The sequence below is a fragment of the Typopeltis vanoorti genome, chromosome 15 (assembly GCF_054136105.1).
Source record: "Typopeltis vanoorti isolate ZY-2024b chromosome 15, IOZ_Tvanoo_1.0, whole genome shotgun sequence".
Lineage (NCBI taxonomy): Eukaryota > Metazoa > Arthropoda > Arachnida > Uropygi > Thelyphonidae > Typopeltis > Typopeltis vanoorti.
This window is the reverse complement of record NC_143563.1, coordinates 3,128,415-3,147,756: the sequence shown is the minus strand read 5'-3', so window position 1 is coordinate 3,147,756 and position 19,342 is coordinate 3,128,415. Positions and strand designations below refer to the sequence as shown.

General features: G+C 37.4%; 1 protein-coding gene across 2 annotated transcripts in view; it reads left to right on the top strand.

The window, feature by feature from the left end:
- The window catches only part of LOC150098312 (uncharacterized), a 733,595-nt gene that overhangs the window by 172,504 nt on the left and 541,749 nt on the right, over positions 1-19,342 (top strand). For both annotated transcript variants that reach the window (XM_090404774.1, XM_090404775.1), the window contains exons 12-13: positions 1,693-1,746; positions 2,019-2,072. In XM_090404774.1, coding sequence (XP_090260900.1) covers positions 1,693-1,746; positions 2,019-2,072 — 108 coding nt within the window. The remainder of the gene's footprint in view (positions 1-1,692; positions 1,747-2,018; positions 2,073-19,342) is intronic.

The following is a 19,342-nucleotide window of genomic DNA, read 5'->3' as shown; positions in this document are numbered from 1 at the left end:
CACTACCATCATCTACACCAACAATATCTACTGCTCACCACCACCACCACCACCACCACCACTGGTATTTCTTGTCTGTAAATTGCGTGGGGTCTGAAGGCTGATTGTGTGAATGTAGAATGAAAAAATTTTTCGGGAGAAAAAACCCTGCTACCTCCATATGAGAGTGTTTAACTCACCTTCAGTTGAAAAAAAAAAAACATGTAATGATTCCTCTTGTCATGATGAGAATCGAACTTAGACCTTTTCCAATCAAAGGGCAAAAATTGAGACACTATCAGAGGTCCTATAACACCATCCTATTAGATATACTAGTCTTTTAATTTCAACTTCACGTCACATAGATTCAAAATCTTTATATATACTACCATTTTCAACTTCCACTCTTTGTGGAGACACAAATTTTCTGTAATCATTACCATTTCTTCTCCCCTCCTCTTCACTTTTCCATCTTTCTGAAAATTGTATATCCTTCCATTTCTATTCCTGACGGTACACCATCCTTAGATAACCAGGTTTCACTTACAGGAATTATCTTTGGACATGCTCACTCAAGCAGTGCAGCAACCTCAGCTTCCTTATTTCAAATACTCCTTACATTTGTATACAAACATAACAGTCCCCTATCTCTGAAACCTCCCCACAACACTATCTCTACTTTATTCACTTTATTCACTTTACTACACCTCTTTCTGCTGTCTGACCACTCCTGCTTCCCTGATCCTGACTCTGTTATTCATGCCTGTCTCATCCCCACCTTTATACATTCCATAACTTTGTTCTCTGTTGCAGTTATCAACCTTGTATCTATCTTCATCCTGACCTACTGCCTGTTTTGAATGTGATATCCTGCTTCATAGTCACGCTTTGATCATTAGTTACACTAACTTCTTGATTCTGTACCTTCTCAGCAACTAATAGCTTCTCTAAATGTCCGACACTAAACCATTCAGATGCAATCCAATAACCTTAAACCATTCCAACTTCCCTTCAAATTCACTGTATAGATTCACAAACTGAACCTCCTTTGCTTCACACAACTCAGCCATCTTGCTATTCATTATCTCTGTTTCTTTAGATGTTTAATTTCATCTTCCAAATGCTTCATTTCACTCTTCATTATTGTAAACTCTTGCCTAAGCTTTTCCACTCCATCCCTTTGTTATCATTACTATTACTCCCATCTGATATCTGTTTACTACAGGTGATGCTAGCTACCATTTTGAAATGCTCTAACCTGTCATTTCACATCTCACATACATTAATATTTATTTCTTTTCATTCACCCTAACAGTTCACATATTTTTCCAATTTCTCAATTAATAAAATTTATAAAATTCAGACATAAAAAAATTCTCACAATGCATCCACTGAGAAAATTTCCAGCAAAACTCGATCTTCATACCTAAACTTTCCCATGCTGTAGACATGCACTTTCTTATGGATGTCATTTTAGGAAGTAAAAAAACGGTAGAAACACAAACAAAATTCCAACACCAAACACTACTGAAGAACACTTGTACCCAGCATGAAAAAAAATGAAGTGCAGGTATATGAAAAAAATTGAAAATAATGGAAATAAACATTTGCTTTCATTAATCACACTTTATTTTAAAATAAGTTTATATAATATTCTTGTCTTCTTTGTAATTACTACAAAAACAAATTCAGATCAGTGATAATTTTTAATAGGGTATTCCTGGACTCAAAGGTGACATTGGACCTCCTGGTCCCCCTGGTCCCACAGTAAGTATCAAATTTTTTTTTTATGGGTTTTTATATATATTGTTTTAATAGCAATCATTTTATTAAGAGTGGATAATTTAGTTTAGAACATAAGTACATGTTATTTGCACAGAAGTTTTAGAAACTGTCTGCATAATGTATTTAGAATGTTGTTTACTATCAGTGCTTAATACATTAAATTATGTTAATTTATATATAGAATGCAATTTTTTTTCTCAATTTTAAGTACCAATACGAATTTATATTAAACTGTTTGAATCATCTTCTTTTAGGGAGAGAAAGGATCAATGGGCCTACCAGGAGATCCTGGACCACCAGGAGAAAAAGTAAGTGAATGGATATCTAAATACAGTAGCTCTAAATATATATAACTTGCTTACACATTAGTACCACTAGCATTTCTTATTGCTGTTATTATTATTATTATTATTACCCTAATACCCAATGGAGTCAAAGTCTAATCTAGGAGGACCCTTCATCACACACACAGCTCATCATACTGCACCTTAAAAAAAAAAGCATTCAAATTCTCTACAGACACCACACTCTCAGGCAAGGCATTCCAATCATTCACAACTCTGCATGCAAAAAATCTGCATCTCACTCCCTTGTTTACACCCTCCTTTATACAGCTTCCGGGGATCACCTCATGTTCTCCCCTGATCTTCCACCATTTTATGAAAAACCTCTTCAATGTTGTTCCTATATAAACTCCTTACCAATTTGTATGTATCTATCATATCACCCCTCTTCCTCCTATACACTAGATTCTGTAAATTACATCTTCTCAACCTTTCATCATATTCAACATTCCAGAGATCAGAAACTACCTTACTCAGTTGCCTCTTCACCCTTTCCAACGTCTCTTCATCTTTTTGAAAACCAGGTAACCAAATCCGTGTACAGTAGTCCATGTATGTCCTAATCAGACCCTTATACAATGGAACAAGAATCTCCTTATTCTACATGTGAATGTCCTCTGCATCAATCCCAGAATTCGTTGTATTGTCCTCACAATTTTGGCAATGCATCCTCTAAATTTTAGATCCTTATTCACCATCATCCCAACATTTGTTATTTCCTCCACCTCCAACAATATATCCCCACCAAATATAAATTTTACATCCCATCTTTGTTTCCCAAATTTTAAAACCTTACGTTTTGCTTCATTGAACTGACATCTTCTCTCCTGTGCCCATTCATTCAATCTATTCAGGTATTCTTGTAAGGCCAGAAAATCTGCTTTACTCATTACATCGTCCCAATTTTTGGTCATCTGAAAACAACTGAATATCCCCATCCAAATTTTCCCCAATATCATTAACATACAGGTTAAACAGCAATGGCCCTAAACAGACCCCCTGATGCACACCACTAGTACTTACCTTTTCTTGGATGTTGCTCCCCTATACACAACTTGCTGATACCTATCAGATAGCCAACCTCTGATCCAGTGAACTAGCCTAATATCCAAATCTATCTCCTTTAGTTTTACTATCAACTTTTCATGTGGTAATCCATCAAAAGCCTTTGCAAAATCTACATATACTGGTGTGTATCCAGCACGTTATTGTAATAAGTAAGTAAGTAGATTGCTAAAACATGACCTCCCTTTAGCAAATCCATGCTGTCAAGCAAAGATAATACCATTGTGGTCAACCCAATTCTGGATCCTGGTTGACAATGGCCTCTCCAACACTTTAACCACACCTTTGCAAAATCTACATATACTGGTGTGTATCCATCACGTTATTGTAATAAGTAAGCAGGAGTCCTTAGACTCATCGAGGGAGGCCCTAAACATCATGTTCAGACAGCTGTTCAACATTCTCACAGTATCTATCATACCTTGCCTTGAACTCGCTCACTGTCATAGCACCCACAACAGACTCTGGCAGCTTATTCCACTCATTTACCACTCTAAAAGTAAAGAACCCAGCTCTAACACCCCTACTAACCACACTCTTGCCCAGCTTCCATGGGTGTCCCCTAGTTCTCCCACCACCAGTCCTGATCTCAAAAATATCATCTGAATTAATCCTATAGAATCCTTTTAGCAATTTGAATGTCTCAATCATATCTCCCCTTTTTCGCCTATCAACTAGTTTCTGCAACCCACAAATCTTCAACCTGTTCTCATATGGTTCATTCCATAGACCTGCTATCATCTTAGTCACTCGCCTCTGGATCCTCACCACCTCCTCCCCATCAAGAAGGAACCGAGGTGACCAAATCTGGGCACAGTAGTCGAGATGAGGTCTTATCAGGGCTCGGTACAGAGGTACAATAACTTGTTTTTCTCTGCTCGTCAAGGTATTTTTCAACAACCAAGTGAGTTGATGAGCTGATTTAGCTACTTTCGCAATGTGCCCCCTAAACTTCATCTCCCTATCCACCAACACTCCCAAGTCCCTGTCCTCATCAATATCTTGGAGTACAGTTCCACCAATGTGGTATACTGCTGCTAATCTTTTCACTCCGAAATGCATAACCTTACATTTTGTCACATTAAATTGACATCCATTCTCCTTTGTCCAGAACTCCAATCTATCTAAGTCATCTTGCAAGACTTTGACATCTTCTGCATTCACTATCGCCCTACCCAACTTTGTAATATATTGGTAACCGAAAGTGCTAGTAGTGAGAATGTCATGAGAAGGATCAGTGATCATGTATTAGCAAAGAGGAACAGTGTAAAAGAGCAGTAAAAAAAATGATAAAAATGAGTTTTGAAAAAGCAAAGAAGCTATCTGATGAACTATACAATTGATGGTAAGAAACACAAAAATAATACAGTTGTAGCAGAAATTGAAAAACAGAGTGCAATTAAAGGTAAGGTTAACGGCGAACAAGCATGTATAGCTGACAATAAAATTGAGTTAATGAGAGCAAAAATGTGATGCAAGATTTGAAAGCTGAGTTGGTTAAGATGAGGCAAGATATAAAATGGATAAAGAGTGAAATTAAGAGAATTTGAATTACTTGTGAAAGAGTGAAAATGATGAAATGGAATGATATCAGTATGAAAGAGGTAATGAAAGACACATGAGTAATGTTGTATGGGGATTTATTTTTCGAGGTGTGATAAAAAAGAAGATGCACAAGGTTTGTTTTCCTGGAGATAAAATGAATAGAGTGAGTGAGGCATTGGATATGAGATGTAAGCGAGCAAAAGAGTTGGTAATGGTAATAGGCACAAATGACTTGACTGGGAACAAGGAACATGTAAGACTGGATATTAGTAGGATATTGAGAAGGATAAGCAATAATAGTGTAATAGGTAAGGTAGTCAGCATGTTGCCCAGGTATGACAGTGAAGAAATGAAGCAGAGTATGTGAATGATATTATTATTATTATTCAGGCCTCCATGGAGTCAAAAGACTCATCGTGGGAGGTCCTTCCTAAGAACATAAAGTCTGTCACAATTCATCGAGGGGAGGTCTCTCCCCTAAGAAACACAGAGTCTATCATAGCACTCCTTAAACTCATTGACCGTTCTCGCTCTCACCACTCCATCAGGCAATGCATTCCACGGTTCAACCACCCTCCATTCAAAGAAACCACTCCTCACCCTATTGCTCACAGTTTCCTTTTGTAACTTCCAGGGATGGCCTCTTGTCATCACTCCTTCCCACTGTTCAACCAAGCGAAAGAACTCCCCAGTGTCAACCCTGTAACCACCTCTCAAAAAAAGGTGATAAACCTTTTGGCAACTCCCATAGGCACAGATGACTTGCTACTGCTTCTGCCTGGTATCTCCAGCTCTGGGCCTGGCTCCCACTGAAGAGACCTCAATAAAGGTCGAAACTAGTCTGGGTAGATGGCCAATCCCTTTAATGCATAACAGTATACATATCCACATAGGAAATGTGTTTTGTATTATGGGAGATACTGGGTTAGAAGTGCCTGGTAGCTTGCTCCACCTTTGCCACGAGTTGCCTTGGTGTTGCACTACTTACTGGATAAGATAGTACAACACTATATTTAGTCCTGAAGATATTTTCAGGCGCAAACTTTGTTTGCTCTCACTGGGATAAAGGATTAAACTAAATCTATTATAAACACCTCTCAACAGTTTAAAAGTCTCAATCATATCACCTCTCCTTCTTCTATCCACCAAACTCTGCAGTCCACATTTCCTCAGTCGATCCTCATAACTATCCTTGTACAGTCCAGAAACAATATTTGTTATCCCCCTTTGAACTCTCTCACAGTAATTTATCCTGGGGACCAAATCTGAGAACAATAGTCTAAGTGTGGTCTGATCAGGGTCTTATACAACGGAATGATAACTGTTTCATCTCTGCAGGTCAGTGTCCTTTTCATTATTGCAGCAATCCTCTGTGTTACCTTCACCACCTTTGCAATATGTTCCCTAAATTTTAGGTTTCTAACAATCATCAACCCCAGATCTCTTGTCTCCCCTACTTCCTTCAGTATAACTCCTCCTATAGAGTATGCAGCATTCCATCGATGTTTCCCAAACCTCACGACCTTGCATTTTGCTGCATTAAACTGACACCTCCCATTCATTTGCCCATCTATCTAGCTTATTCAAATCCTCTTGCAGGGCTACCACATCTGCACTATTACTAATAATCCTTCCCAGCTTCGCATCATCCGCAAACAACTGAATATCCCCTTGCAATTCACTGGCAATGTCATTGATATTAAGGTTAAACAACATAGGTCTCAGTAATGAGCCCTGTGGGAACCCACTTGTAACCCTCTGCTTCCTTGAAACTGCTCCACCATACACAACTCTTTGATACCTATCAGACAGTGAATCCTGAATCCAGTTGACCAATCTGACATCTAGACCCATGTGCTGCAACTGAAATATCAGCTTATCATGTGGCACCCTGTCAAATGCCTTCGCTAAGTCTAAGAAAATGGCAGTATATGCCTTTCCCTCATCTATTGTTCTTGTAACTTTATTTTAAAAGGCTAGCATATTGCTAAAACAAGAGCGCCCTTCCACAAATCCATGTTGACTCTCACAGATATCATTACTCTCATCTGCCCAATGCTGTATACGGTCCCTCACTACTTTCTCCACGATCTTAACAACTACTGATGACACACAGACTGGCCTATAATTAGACACTTCCAGTCTGTTCCCACCCTTATGCAATGGCACTATCTTTCCTTCCTTCCATTCCATGGGCACCTTTCCCGCAGCCAGACTTTCATTGAAAAGCCAGGTCAAAGGCACTGTCAGTTCCCTAGCACATTCTCTCAAAATGCATGGTGAAATACCATCCACAAAGCTTTACTGACATCCAGAGTACTCAGTATCTGGACCACACTCTCCTCCTGTACCTCTAAACCTCGAACCTGCCCTATCCCTCTAGCATTAAAACTGACTCCTCTAGAATGAAATACTCCAATAAAGTGTTCATTGAACAATTCCATGATGTTCTCTGCATCAGTCACTCTATTCCCATTTTTATCCCACAATATCATTCTTCTACAGTCATTTCTCTTCCTACTGGCCACATAGCTAAAAAATTCCCTAGGATTTTCTTTGGATCTTAGGGCTAATCTCCTCTCATATTCTGGTTTATATGTTAACAGAAATCTGAGGAGAGAGAGAGAGAGGTGTGTAGTTTGTTAATGTGTAGAATGAGTTTGAAGAACGAAATTAAGTATATAAGAGTGATGGACTGCATCTGAATGGTTTGGTGTGAGTCATTTAGAGAGACTGCTGCTAGAAAGTAGAGAAATGAGTGCAGAGAATGAATCTGATTAAGTAAGCAATGTGAAAGAATGGGAGAGTAAGAAAGGAGATATTGAAGTGGTGGTTATGAATGAAGAAGTGGGTACCATGAGTATAGAGAATGAGAGAACAAGACAAACAGGGAAATGCAGAGACTCAGGTTGGACATGGGGAACACAGCATGTAAAAGGTTGATGCTTCAAGAGGAGGTGAATGCATCTGTAGACAAAAAGGGAAGGGAATGACCTGGGAGCAGAAATAAACAGTTGGATTTGAAGAAGGTTCCAAGATGAATAAGGAGAAAAGAAATATCTTGAGTTAATTATGGAGATGTCACATGTAATAAGTGGTATCAGTGAAACTTGCTATAGATCCATGAATGAGCTGTTATGTTTATATACAAATGCTAAAAGTGTAAGAAAGAAGACAAATTAAATGGTTTCTTTACTGAGTCTGTTCACCCAACATTTGTTGGAATAAGTGAAACATGGTTGGATGAGGATGACACCATGACAGGAATAGATATGGAAGGGTATGATGTGTTTTATGAAGATAGAAAGGGTAAAAAGGTAAGGGTAGTTAGTGCTGGTGATAATGGAGAATGAGTTATGTCCATAAAAAGTAGAGTTGCAAGACGGAAATAGTGGTAGTGGTTTTTGAGGGAGTATGGTGTGAGATAGAGGTGAATGAAATGAAATAATTAATCGGATGTTGTTATAGACCTGGTAATGTGAATGGTAGTGACCATGAAATGTATAATCAAATTAGCCAAGTTTTTAATTATGGCAATATAGACCGAGATGATGTGATAGCAACTGGAAGTAAAGAAAATGAGTTACTCAAATTTTTGAGAGACAATTACTTCAGGCAACATGTAAGAGCTCTCTCTTACATATTGCCTGAAGTAATTTGTGAGGGTGACCATGAAGTGATTACCTATGTGGTTGATAACCATGCGAGGATTTCTGTGAGGAAAGGGTATATGTTGAACTACCAGGCTGGTGATAATAATAAGCTTAGGAGACAGCTTGCAGGTGTAACATGGAATGTGGAGTTGTCTAGAAAGGATATCACTGCAGCTTGGGTGACATACAAGAACTGTCTAGTAGAAGGTTAAATAAGTTAGATATGAAATGGATGTGTAAAGAGTTTGAGCATGAGATAAGAGGAAAAAGGCATTATGGAATCAGCCTAAGAGGAGTGGTAATAATCAATTTCATGAGGGTTATATAGACCAGGCAAGGCGGGTGACTTGGTTGGTGAGGGTAGCTAAAGTGAGGTATGAACAGCAGTTAGGTAATGAAGCCAAAAAAATCCTAGGGAGTTATTTTGATATGTAGCCAGAAAAAAAGAAAAAAGAATTATTAGGTAGGATGACATTGATTGGCAAAAATGATATAAGGACAACTGCAGCAGAGGACATAGGTGAGATGCTAAATTAGCAGATCATAAAGGTCTTTCATCCTTGTGAATTTGACATCATGGAGGTTTTGGGAGTGGTTGATGATGAGGATGAGAAACTGACTCTAAGTGAGCAAGAGGTACATGGGTAAAAGAGCAAATTTGATATTAGTAAGGTTGTGGTACTTGATGATATATCACTGCATAATTTCAAAGAATGTGCCAAAGAGTTGACATCTATCTAGACATAATTGTCTAATATCAGTCTTACATTGGATCAAGCTCTGCTGTCCAATATAGAGTGACATATTCCTATTGATGAATGCTAACATAAAATTGATGACAGAAAGTGTTAATAGCAAGAATGTCGAAGGGAAATTGAGTGCACGTTCGAAAGAGAAGGATGGTGTGAAAGAGAGGTCCAGTAAATAAAAAAGAAAATGAGTGATCTGAAAACCGTATCATATGTTAAAAAGGACGAGAGTGATGGAAAGGAACGAAATTGAGAGAACAAATGAAACTGGAAATGGCGTGATGCAGGAATCGAAAGTAGAAAAAATCGAAAGAATGAATGATACCGAACGTTGAACGCATGTTGGACCGAAAGAATGGAAACGCAGAAGGATGAATTAGAGTGAAAGTGAGAAGAAGGGGTCGAGAGTTAGAAAGATTGAATGATAGAGATAATGTGACGCAAGATTTCGGAGTTGAATTGGATTGGATGAGGCAAGAGATGAAATGGATGTGGAATGAAATTAAGAAAATTCAGGTAAAAACTATTAGAACAAATTTTGATGGCATGAAAGAGTTAACGAAAGATGAGCGAGTGGCATTGTATGGCGACTCCATTATTAAAGGTGTGCTGGATGATACAATGCATAGGGTATGTTTACCAGGTGGTAAAATTAGTAGAGTAATCAAGGCATTGGATATGAGGATGGAGCAAGCAAAGGAGTTTATGGTTTTAATAGGTATGAATGATTTGACAGAGGACAAAGAGCATGTCAGAATGGATATCAGCAGGCTCCTTAAAAGGATAAAAGAGAATAGTGTGACAGGAAGGGTAGTGAGCATGTCGCCTAGATATGACTGTGGTGAGATGAGGCAGAGAGCAAGGATTATGAATGATATGCTGGCTGAAATGTGTGAGGAGATGGGAGTACAGTTTGTTAATGTGTGGAATGAGTTTGAAGGACAAAGTGAACTGTATGGGGGCAATGAACTGCATTTGAGTGGTTATGGTGTGAGTCGCTTGGAGAGACTGCTGCTGGAAGGTAGAGAAGTGAGTACAGAGAATGAATCAGATCAAGCGGGAATTGATGTGGAAGAGCAGGAGAGTAAGATAGGAGATTTTGAAGAGGTGGTTATGAATGGGGAAGTGAGTGGTATGAGTATAGAAAATGAGAGAAAGGGTGTGCAAGAGGAGCAGGGAAATGGGGAGGCTCAGAGTGGACAGGTGTACACAACATGAGAAGGGTGGATGCTCCAAAAGGAGGTGAGAGCATGTGTAGACTGGAAAGGAATGGGATGACCTGGGATTGAGAGGAAACATTTGGAATTGGGGAGAGTTCTAGAATTAATGGGCAGAAAGGGAAATTGCCCCAGTCGAGCATGGAGAGATCACATCGAGTGAGTGGTATCGGTGGAACTAGCTGTAGATCCAGAAATTAGCTGTTGTGTTTGTATACAAATGCTAGAAGTATAAGAAACAAGGCAGATGAAATGGTTGCACTAATTGCATATGTTCACCCAAAGATTGTTGGAATAAATGAGAGATATTTGGAAGAGGATGACATCCTGACAGGAATAGAGATGGGTGTTTCATGAGGTGTTTCATGAGGTGTTTCATTTGTATGAGGTGTTTCATGAGGATAGAAGGGGTAAAAAATGGAGGGGGCGTGATAGAGAAACAGTTAAGTAGAGATGCAAGAGGGAAATAGTGCTAGTGGTTTTCAGGCAGTATTGTGTGAGATAGAGGTGAACAGAATCAAATACTTGGCTGGATGTTGTTATAGACCAGGTAATGTGGATGGTGGTGATAATGAAATGCGTAATCAAATTAGCAAGCAAATAAGAAAAGGGTTATCATAATAGGTGATTTTATTTATGTCAATATAGACTGGAATGATGAGATAGCAACTGGAAGTAAAGAAAATGAGTTTTTGAGGGATAACTACCTCAGACAGTATGTAACTGAAGGCACACGGAGATTGAGGATCTTGGATTTGGTCATCTCATCAGAGGATATAATTATAAATGAGGTGTCAATTCATCCACCAATTGGTGAGAGTGATCATGAGGTGATTATCTGGGTGGTTGCCAGTAGTGTGAGGACCTCTGTTAGAAAAGGGTATATGTGGAACTACAGGGGGGGAGGGTGATTATGAAGAGCTCAAGGAGATAGCTTACGGGTGTAGCATGGAATGAGGAGTTAGCTGCATATCCCCCAAGCTGCATAAGAGATCAATGCAGCTTGGGGGATTTTCAAAAACTATCTAGTAGAGTGCAATGTCTAAATGTATTCCAAGGTTAAATAAGGTAGGTGTGAGATGGATGAATAAAGTGATTAAGCATGCAATACGGAGAAAAAGAGCATTGTAGAGGCAGCATAAGAGAAGTTGAAATAACCAATTCCATGAGGTCTACAAAGACCAGGCAAGGAGGGTGACTTGGTTGGTGAGAGTAGCTAAAGGGAGGTATGAACTGCAGTTAGCTAATGAAGCCAAAAAAATCCTAGGGAGTTCTTTCGATATGTAGCCAGCAAAAGAAAGAATGATTATGGAAGGATGACATTGATTGGAGAAAATGGTATAAAGACAGCTGTTGCAGAATGTGTGGTGGAGATACTTAATGAACAGTTTATAAAGGTCTTTCAATCTTGTAAATGTGACTTCATGGAGAGAGATTGAGAGCAGTTGATGATTGGGAGGAGAGACTGTCTGAAAGTGAGCAAGAGGTGTATGGCGAGTTGAGTAAACTAGATCTAAATAAGGCTGTGGGACTTGATAATATATCACCACGTTTCTGAAGGGATGTGCCAGGGAGTTGACACCTGCCTTGACATATTTTTTTAATACGAGTCTTGCACTCGGTCAAGTTCCTAAGGAGTGGAAGGAGGACAAGATTGTGTCACTTCGTAAAGGAGGTGATCGAACTCAAGCATCAAATTATAGACATAACTGTGTGTCAGGTGTTGTGGTTAAGTTGTTGGAGAAGCTTGTGAGAACTAGGATCCAGAGTTGGGTTGACAACAATGGTATTATCTTTGATGGACAGCATGGATTTGCTAAAGGGAGGTCATGTTTTAGTAATCTTCTTACTTTATTGTAATAAGTGACTGCTTCCCTGGGCAGCGTGAGAAGGTTACACAGTAATATACTTGGATTTCGTAAAGGCTTTTGATACAGTACGTCATGATAAGTTGACAGTCAAACTAGAACAGATGGGGTTGGATATTAGACTAGTGCATTGGATTGGAGACTGGCTATCTGATAGGTATCAACAAGTTGTGTATGGAGGAGTGATATCCAGGAAAAGTCACTAGTGGAGTGCCTCAGGGGTCTGGCTCAGGGCCATTACTGTTTAACTTGTATATTAATGATATTGGTTAAGTTTTGGATGGAGATATTATGTTGTTTGCAGATGATGCAAAGTTGGGATGAACCATGAAGTGTAGTGAAGATCTTGTAGCCTTACAAGAAGACTTGAATAAATTGAGTGATTGGGCACGGAAATGGGGATGTGAGTTCAATGTTGCAAAATGTGAGGTTTTAAAATTTGGAAAACAAAGATGGGATGCAGAATTTATGCTTGGTCCATTTCCATCTTCTTAGGAGAATCTCTTCATCTATTGACTTGGAGAAGGTTTTCTTTAAAAGTTCCTCGTTAATAATTGTATTTAGCCAGAAGAATTTTAAAATTCTTCCTATACACTTGTTTTGAAAAATGTCCAATTTATTACTTTGTGCCTTGGTAAGTTTTCAAGTTTCAGAGCCATATAGCAGTATTGCTCACACAATAGATTTATAGACATTTCTTTTCACTTTAACTGTAATATTTGATGCTTTCCATAATTTGTTTAATTACCCGAAACAATTTTGTGCTTTAGCAATTCTTTGTAAAACGTCTTCGTCAGTGTCACCTTGTTTATTTATTACTGATCCAAGGTATGTAGAAGTATCAACATCTTCAATTGTTTCATGTTTTAACTTAATTGCTTTATTTTTTTTCATTTATTCGCATGACCTTGGTTTTCTTCTTGTTTATTTGTAGATCCACAGTTTCTGCTAATTGAGCAAAGACATCAGTTTTTAGCTGTAAGTCAACTTGGAAGACAGGAGCACTATGTCATCAGCAAAATCAAGGTCTTCCAGTGTGGAATTAAAGTTCCAACATATTCCTCTCTTTTGATGATTAATTGAGTTTTTCATAATCCAATTAATTAAAATTATAAATAATAGAACAGATAACACACAACCCTGCCTAACTGCAGTTTCAATGATAAAGAAGTCTGTAAGTTTTCCATCTACTTCCACGCAAGACTTGCTGCCATCATACATATTCTTAATAATGTTGATAAATTTATAAGCTATTCCATATTCTTCTAATATTTTCCAAAATTCTCTCTATTTACTGAGTCAAATGCTTTACTGAAATCGATTAATCTTAGGTAAAGTGGGGCTTGAAATTCTATACATCGTTCAATTATATTTCTAAGAGTGAATATTTGTTGAATGGTTCCACAACCAGTTCGAAAACCTACCTGTTTTTCTCTTAGTACATTTTCGATTTCCTTTTTTAATCTATTAATTAAAATGATTGCTAGGTCTGTACGTAGCTCACGTGCTTTCTCTTTGCTTGCCTCTGTTAAATGTGCCCGGAACATATTCCAGACTAGCATGCTTTGTTGACATAACAAGCTGCCTGGACATATGTTCCATTCTTGATCTGGCCACAATTGTATACCTTCTTCATCCATCCAACCTTTCTGATTGGCATGAACAAAGACTCCTGGTGGAAATTTCATATGCTCTGGAATTGTCTTCCTTTTAAATATCACTGTTGGCTTTAATTTGGTTCCATCTGCCATGCATGCCAGAACAATGGTAAAATGTGTTTTTTCATGTCCCATTGCTTTTATGAGGACACTCTTTTCATCAACTGAGTTTACTGTTTGATTCCCAGACATATCAGAGTACATGGGCGTCTCATCCATATTGCCTATTTGGGAAAGTTCATATCCGTGACACTTCCGTAATTTTATGATAAATTTATGGAACGACTCCACTTTTTCTTTAAGCTGCTTTGGTAACTTCTGTGCAATTTTTGTTCGGTGTCGTAATGTTAATGCTTTGCGTTCCATAAATCTGTTGCACCACCTAAGCGAAGGAAGAAAAGATGAAATACCTGGTGTGTCCTTGAATTTACCATTCTTAAGTTGTAGAGCTCGAAAACGAATTGCATTTCTTGTTACTATAATGCCATCTTATTGTTGCGTCAAAATCCATTCATTTAGCTCTTCTTCGAGTTCTGGAAAGGATGCTACATTTCCACGACAGGCACGTTTCGTTTTGGGGATTTTTTCAAGACTCTCTTTTTGCTTATGCCAAAGTCTAATATTACTCTCTGCTACACCAAATTCTCTCATAGCAACACTGTTATTATGTTCTTCTGCAAACTGCACGACACGCAATTTAAATCCTGCTTCAAAAGATGAACGTTTACGTTTCTGTTGGCTCATTTTCAGGCTAGGTTTGTTTAACGAATGATATTTAAAATGAACTGTGGTTAAACCAGTGTTTCTCAACATGGGGTGTATGCCCCACAGGGAGGCAATTAGAAAATGTACATGTTCATATTTATATTATACTTTTTCAGAACTTCGTTGACTATTATGCTAGAGGGGGGGGGGGGCATGATCCAAAAAAGGTTGAGAAACACTGGGTTAAACCAATATAACTGTGCTAATATATTCAGCCAAGGGGCGGGATATTAGCACTACTTACATTAGTGGCTTTATGCGCAGATACGATGTGTGCTCAGTCGCCGGATGCAAGTGGGTCAAGTGGATTTCGTTGCATAGGCATTAGGTATATATTGTGTCTGCAAGTCTAATAAGATGTTATTTTTTTTAAGATCCGCATATAATGCAAACCCCTAACTTTAGACCATAAATTTTTCACGTTATACGCGATAATATACGGTAGTTCATTATAGCGATTGCTATGTACCTTATATAATCGCTCAGAATTTGTATTGTTGATTAATGATTTAATCTTTTTTCTCTCTTCAATGATCTTCCAAGTTTCTACAGTTAACCATTCTTTATTTTTCTTTTTTCTTCGTTTACCAATTACATCTTCAGTAACTTCATTTTATGTATTCCTGAAGTTTTTCCAATATTCTTCTATTTTGTTGTTTTCTACTGTTATATCTTGATTTTTCTCAATTTCTAATATATTGAATCTGTTCTTTATCTCCAAAGCAAACTTTTCTCTTGTTGCTTTAATTTTTAATTTTTCAGTATCAAATGCAGTTCTTGAACTTCTTTTCTTTCTTAATACACTTTGAAGTTTTAATTTCAACTTTGTCACTAACAAGAAGTGGTCAGAACCAACATCTGCACCACGTTTGACTCTCACATCACTCATGGATTTTGCGAATTTACTATTGATAGCTGCCATCCGGTGTGATCCAAGTCAATTTATGTATTTCTTTATGCTTGAATTTACTTCCTCCAATGAAAAGGTTTTCATTTCACAAAAGGATGCAAACATCATTCCATTTTTAATTTCAGTCTCCACAAGCCTCGAAACCTAAGGATTTTTCTTCTACACATGACCTTTTACCCAATTTTGCATTAAGATTGATAATGAGCATTATCATATTGTGTTTTGGAATAGAATTTATTACTTTTTGGAGTTGTTCATAAAAACATTCTTTTATTTCTTCATCTGCATCATTAGTAGGCATGTAAACCTGCACAACAGAAAGTTTGATAAATTTGGAATAAAACCTGGCTTTTATAATTCTCTCGTTTACTTGTTCCCATTCCATCAGGCTTTGGGTTACTTTTGGGTTCAATATTAGTGCAACTCCTTTTTCATGATTCTCCTCTGATCCAGAGTATGATATTGCCTTGTTGTCTTTAGTTATAAGTCTACCAAAACCAGTCCATCTGAGTTCACTGATGCATAAAATGTCTAACTTATAATTGACCATTTCATTTGTTACCTGCCTAGTTTTTCCTACCTGGTACAGTGTTCTGACATTCCACTATCCAATCGTTAAAATTTTTTGACTTCATAAGTGACTCTTTCAACAACAAGGATTCCGAAAGGCTTTCCCCTTGGTGTGTCATATATACGTTATCCACATCAGACCAGGCTAGATAACTGTCTTCTTGGGGGTCTCGCAAGTCACATCTGTTGCCAGCAGCATTTGGTCATCCAGATTTGCAGTTTCCATAATCAGATAATTTTTACAGGGAGGGGTGATTAGCCCTTTGCCCAAGTTATTATGCAATTATTATATAATATAATATAATTTTATACATTTTTTGATTATATGTGTAAAGCTGTGAAAGTTTTTTAAATATTTTTTACTTTTTCTTTCACACTTTGAGTGGTTAAATAAAAATCTTTAATTTATCAAAAGCATAAATATATACAACATCAACCCAACTACTTAACTACACAAGCATCCATGAATTCTTCAAATCACAACTCCGAATGATGTGGAAAGCACTAAGCATGCAACTTCTTTTCAAACATATAAACTAACCGCTTTAAAGACATTATTATTATTACATGACACCTCCAGGGAGTCCAAAGACTCATCGAGTGAGGGCACCTACTCTACAACTCTCTGTCTTCACCACTCAATTTACCAACTACAATGAACTACCCACCACTGCCATAGTTATTTTCACAAACAATCGCAGATATCCATGCCCATGACAGGATTCAAACCCACGGCATTTTGGCTGGAGAGCAGACATGCTAACCACTCGGCCAACCAGGCTGGCTATGATTGCCTTTTATAATAAAGTGCAAGAGCAGTTGATGAGAGAAAGGCATATTCTGCCAGCTCTTAAGGGATTTTCTTGCTTTAATAATATTTTATTACTTTTATTATTTACTTGACACCTCCAGGGAGTCCAAAAACTCAAGGGAGGGCACCTACTCTACAACTCTCTCCCTCCACCAATCCACCAGCTACAATGAACCACAACTACACCAACGGCATCTACTGCCCCACCAGCACCACTGGTGTTTTCACAGACAATCACAAACATCCATGCCCACAGTGGGATTTGAACCTGTAGCATTTTCGCTGGAGAGCAGATAAGCTAACCACTCAGCCAACCAGGCAGGCAAAAATCTCTGCCCCGTGGAGGGGGGGGGTAAATATTTTTTACTTTTTTTCTCACACTTCGAGTGGTTAAATGAAAATCTTTAATTTATCAAAAGCATAAATATATACAACATCAACCCAACTACTTAACTACACAAGCAACTTCAAGAATTTTAGTCTGTCTCCTACAGAAACTTTTATTTCTTCTCGAATTCATACAGGAGAAAGACTAACATAAAAACTGCTCTCTATATGACAACAACATAACTTAAACTCTTTTTTTCCATCTTAATTCATGGAAAACATATCTTTTCTTCATCCAAAAAAAAAAAAACACTTCGATAACTTGATTTACTTTCTATATGAAAATAACAGTAAACTTTACTGAATAAATTACTAAAAACATATTAACAGTGTATTGCATCAGAGCCATTTTGCCTTCTATATGAAAGATTCTAATGAAATAACTAAAACTATATCAGAAATCACTTATCAGACAAAATCCTAAATAAACAAAATTTACTAGGCCAATTTGGATATGAACTGGCAAGCAATAAAGTTCCTTTCATATTTTAACTGAAATAATCCTCTATGGATTAATAACTACAAAAAGTTACACTTATCTATTTATATAAAGATATCATCCCAGTCTTCCATTTCTAACTTTTCTTCTAATTTCTCTTGTCTTCATATATTGAAGACAAAGGAACTCCACAATTTTTCTCCTGCTGTGTTCCCTTCCTAATTACCTACCACTGAATCCCTAGCAATGTTCCATAACATTCCTTTCCCTTCCATACATTCTTGAAAATACAATAGGACAACTTCCTCTACAGTCCACCATTGTATGCTATCATTATTGCCTTCAGTGCTGGGCTTGAAATGATGAAGTTCTTTCTTCCCAGTGCAGAAAAGTTTATGTAATTATCATTTCATTATTAAACAACCAGAATTTATAACAGTTTTTCATTTCACAATCTTTTATGCACTAAGGTAAGTTTATTTCATCACTTTCACAATGGGAATCACAGCAGTAACTTTCACTTTTCTCATAATATTTCGTAAACTATGTATGTCTAGATGACAAACAACAGGAACATTTCAACATTGACAGCTCACTATTACAATTGAGCTCTACTATTTAATTCAAATACATATATATTAAAAATAAGCAAATATTAGTCAAAATTAATAACAGAATCATGAAAATATAATATCCCTTACATTCTATCTCTATAGCTATATCATCTCTGTCAAACATCTGTCCCTAATGGTAATATTTTTTGATCGGTTCAAGTCCACCTTTGCTGAAAACTCCTTCCCTTTATTTTACTATTATTATTATCCTAAGACCCCATAGAGTAAAAGACTCATCTAAGAGGTCTTTTTTGTCATACACACAGCTCATCATATCTTGCCTTAAACACATTCAAATTCTCTGCAGACATTAGATTCCAATCATTCACAAATCTCTATTAAAAAATAACTGCTTCTCACTCCCTTATCCACATCTTCCTTATACAGGAAGATGTGGATAAGGAAGATGAATGATCACTTGTTCTTTCCCATGAAAAACTCCTTCAGCATTAATTTTATAGTAACCCCTTACCAACTTGTACATCTCTATCATATCACTCCTCATCCTCCTATCCACTAGACTCTATAAATTGATCTTAACTTTCTTCATATTCAACATTCCATTGATCAGAAACTACCTTAGTCAATCGCTTATGGATCCTTCCCAACATCTCTTTATCCTTTTGAATACCATGTGACCAAATCTGTGCATAGTAGTCCATATGTGGCTTAATCAGAGCCTTATACAATGGAAACAGAATCTCCTTACTTCTACAAGTTAGTGTCCTTCCCATCATTCCTAGAATTCATTGTATTGTCCTCACCATTTTGGCAATATGGCCTCTAAATTTTAGATCCTTCTCTGCCATCATCCCAAAATCTCTTATTGACTAAACCTCCAACAATATGTCCCCCAAAAAAGCATAAATTGTACATCCCATCTTTGTTTCCCAAATAATAAAACCTTACATTTTGCAACATTCAACGCACATCACCATTCCTCTGGCCATTCATTCAATCTGTTCAGGTATTCTTGTAAGGTC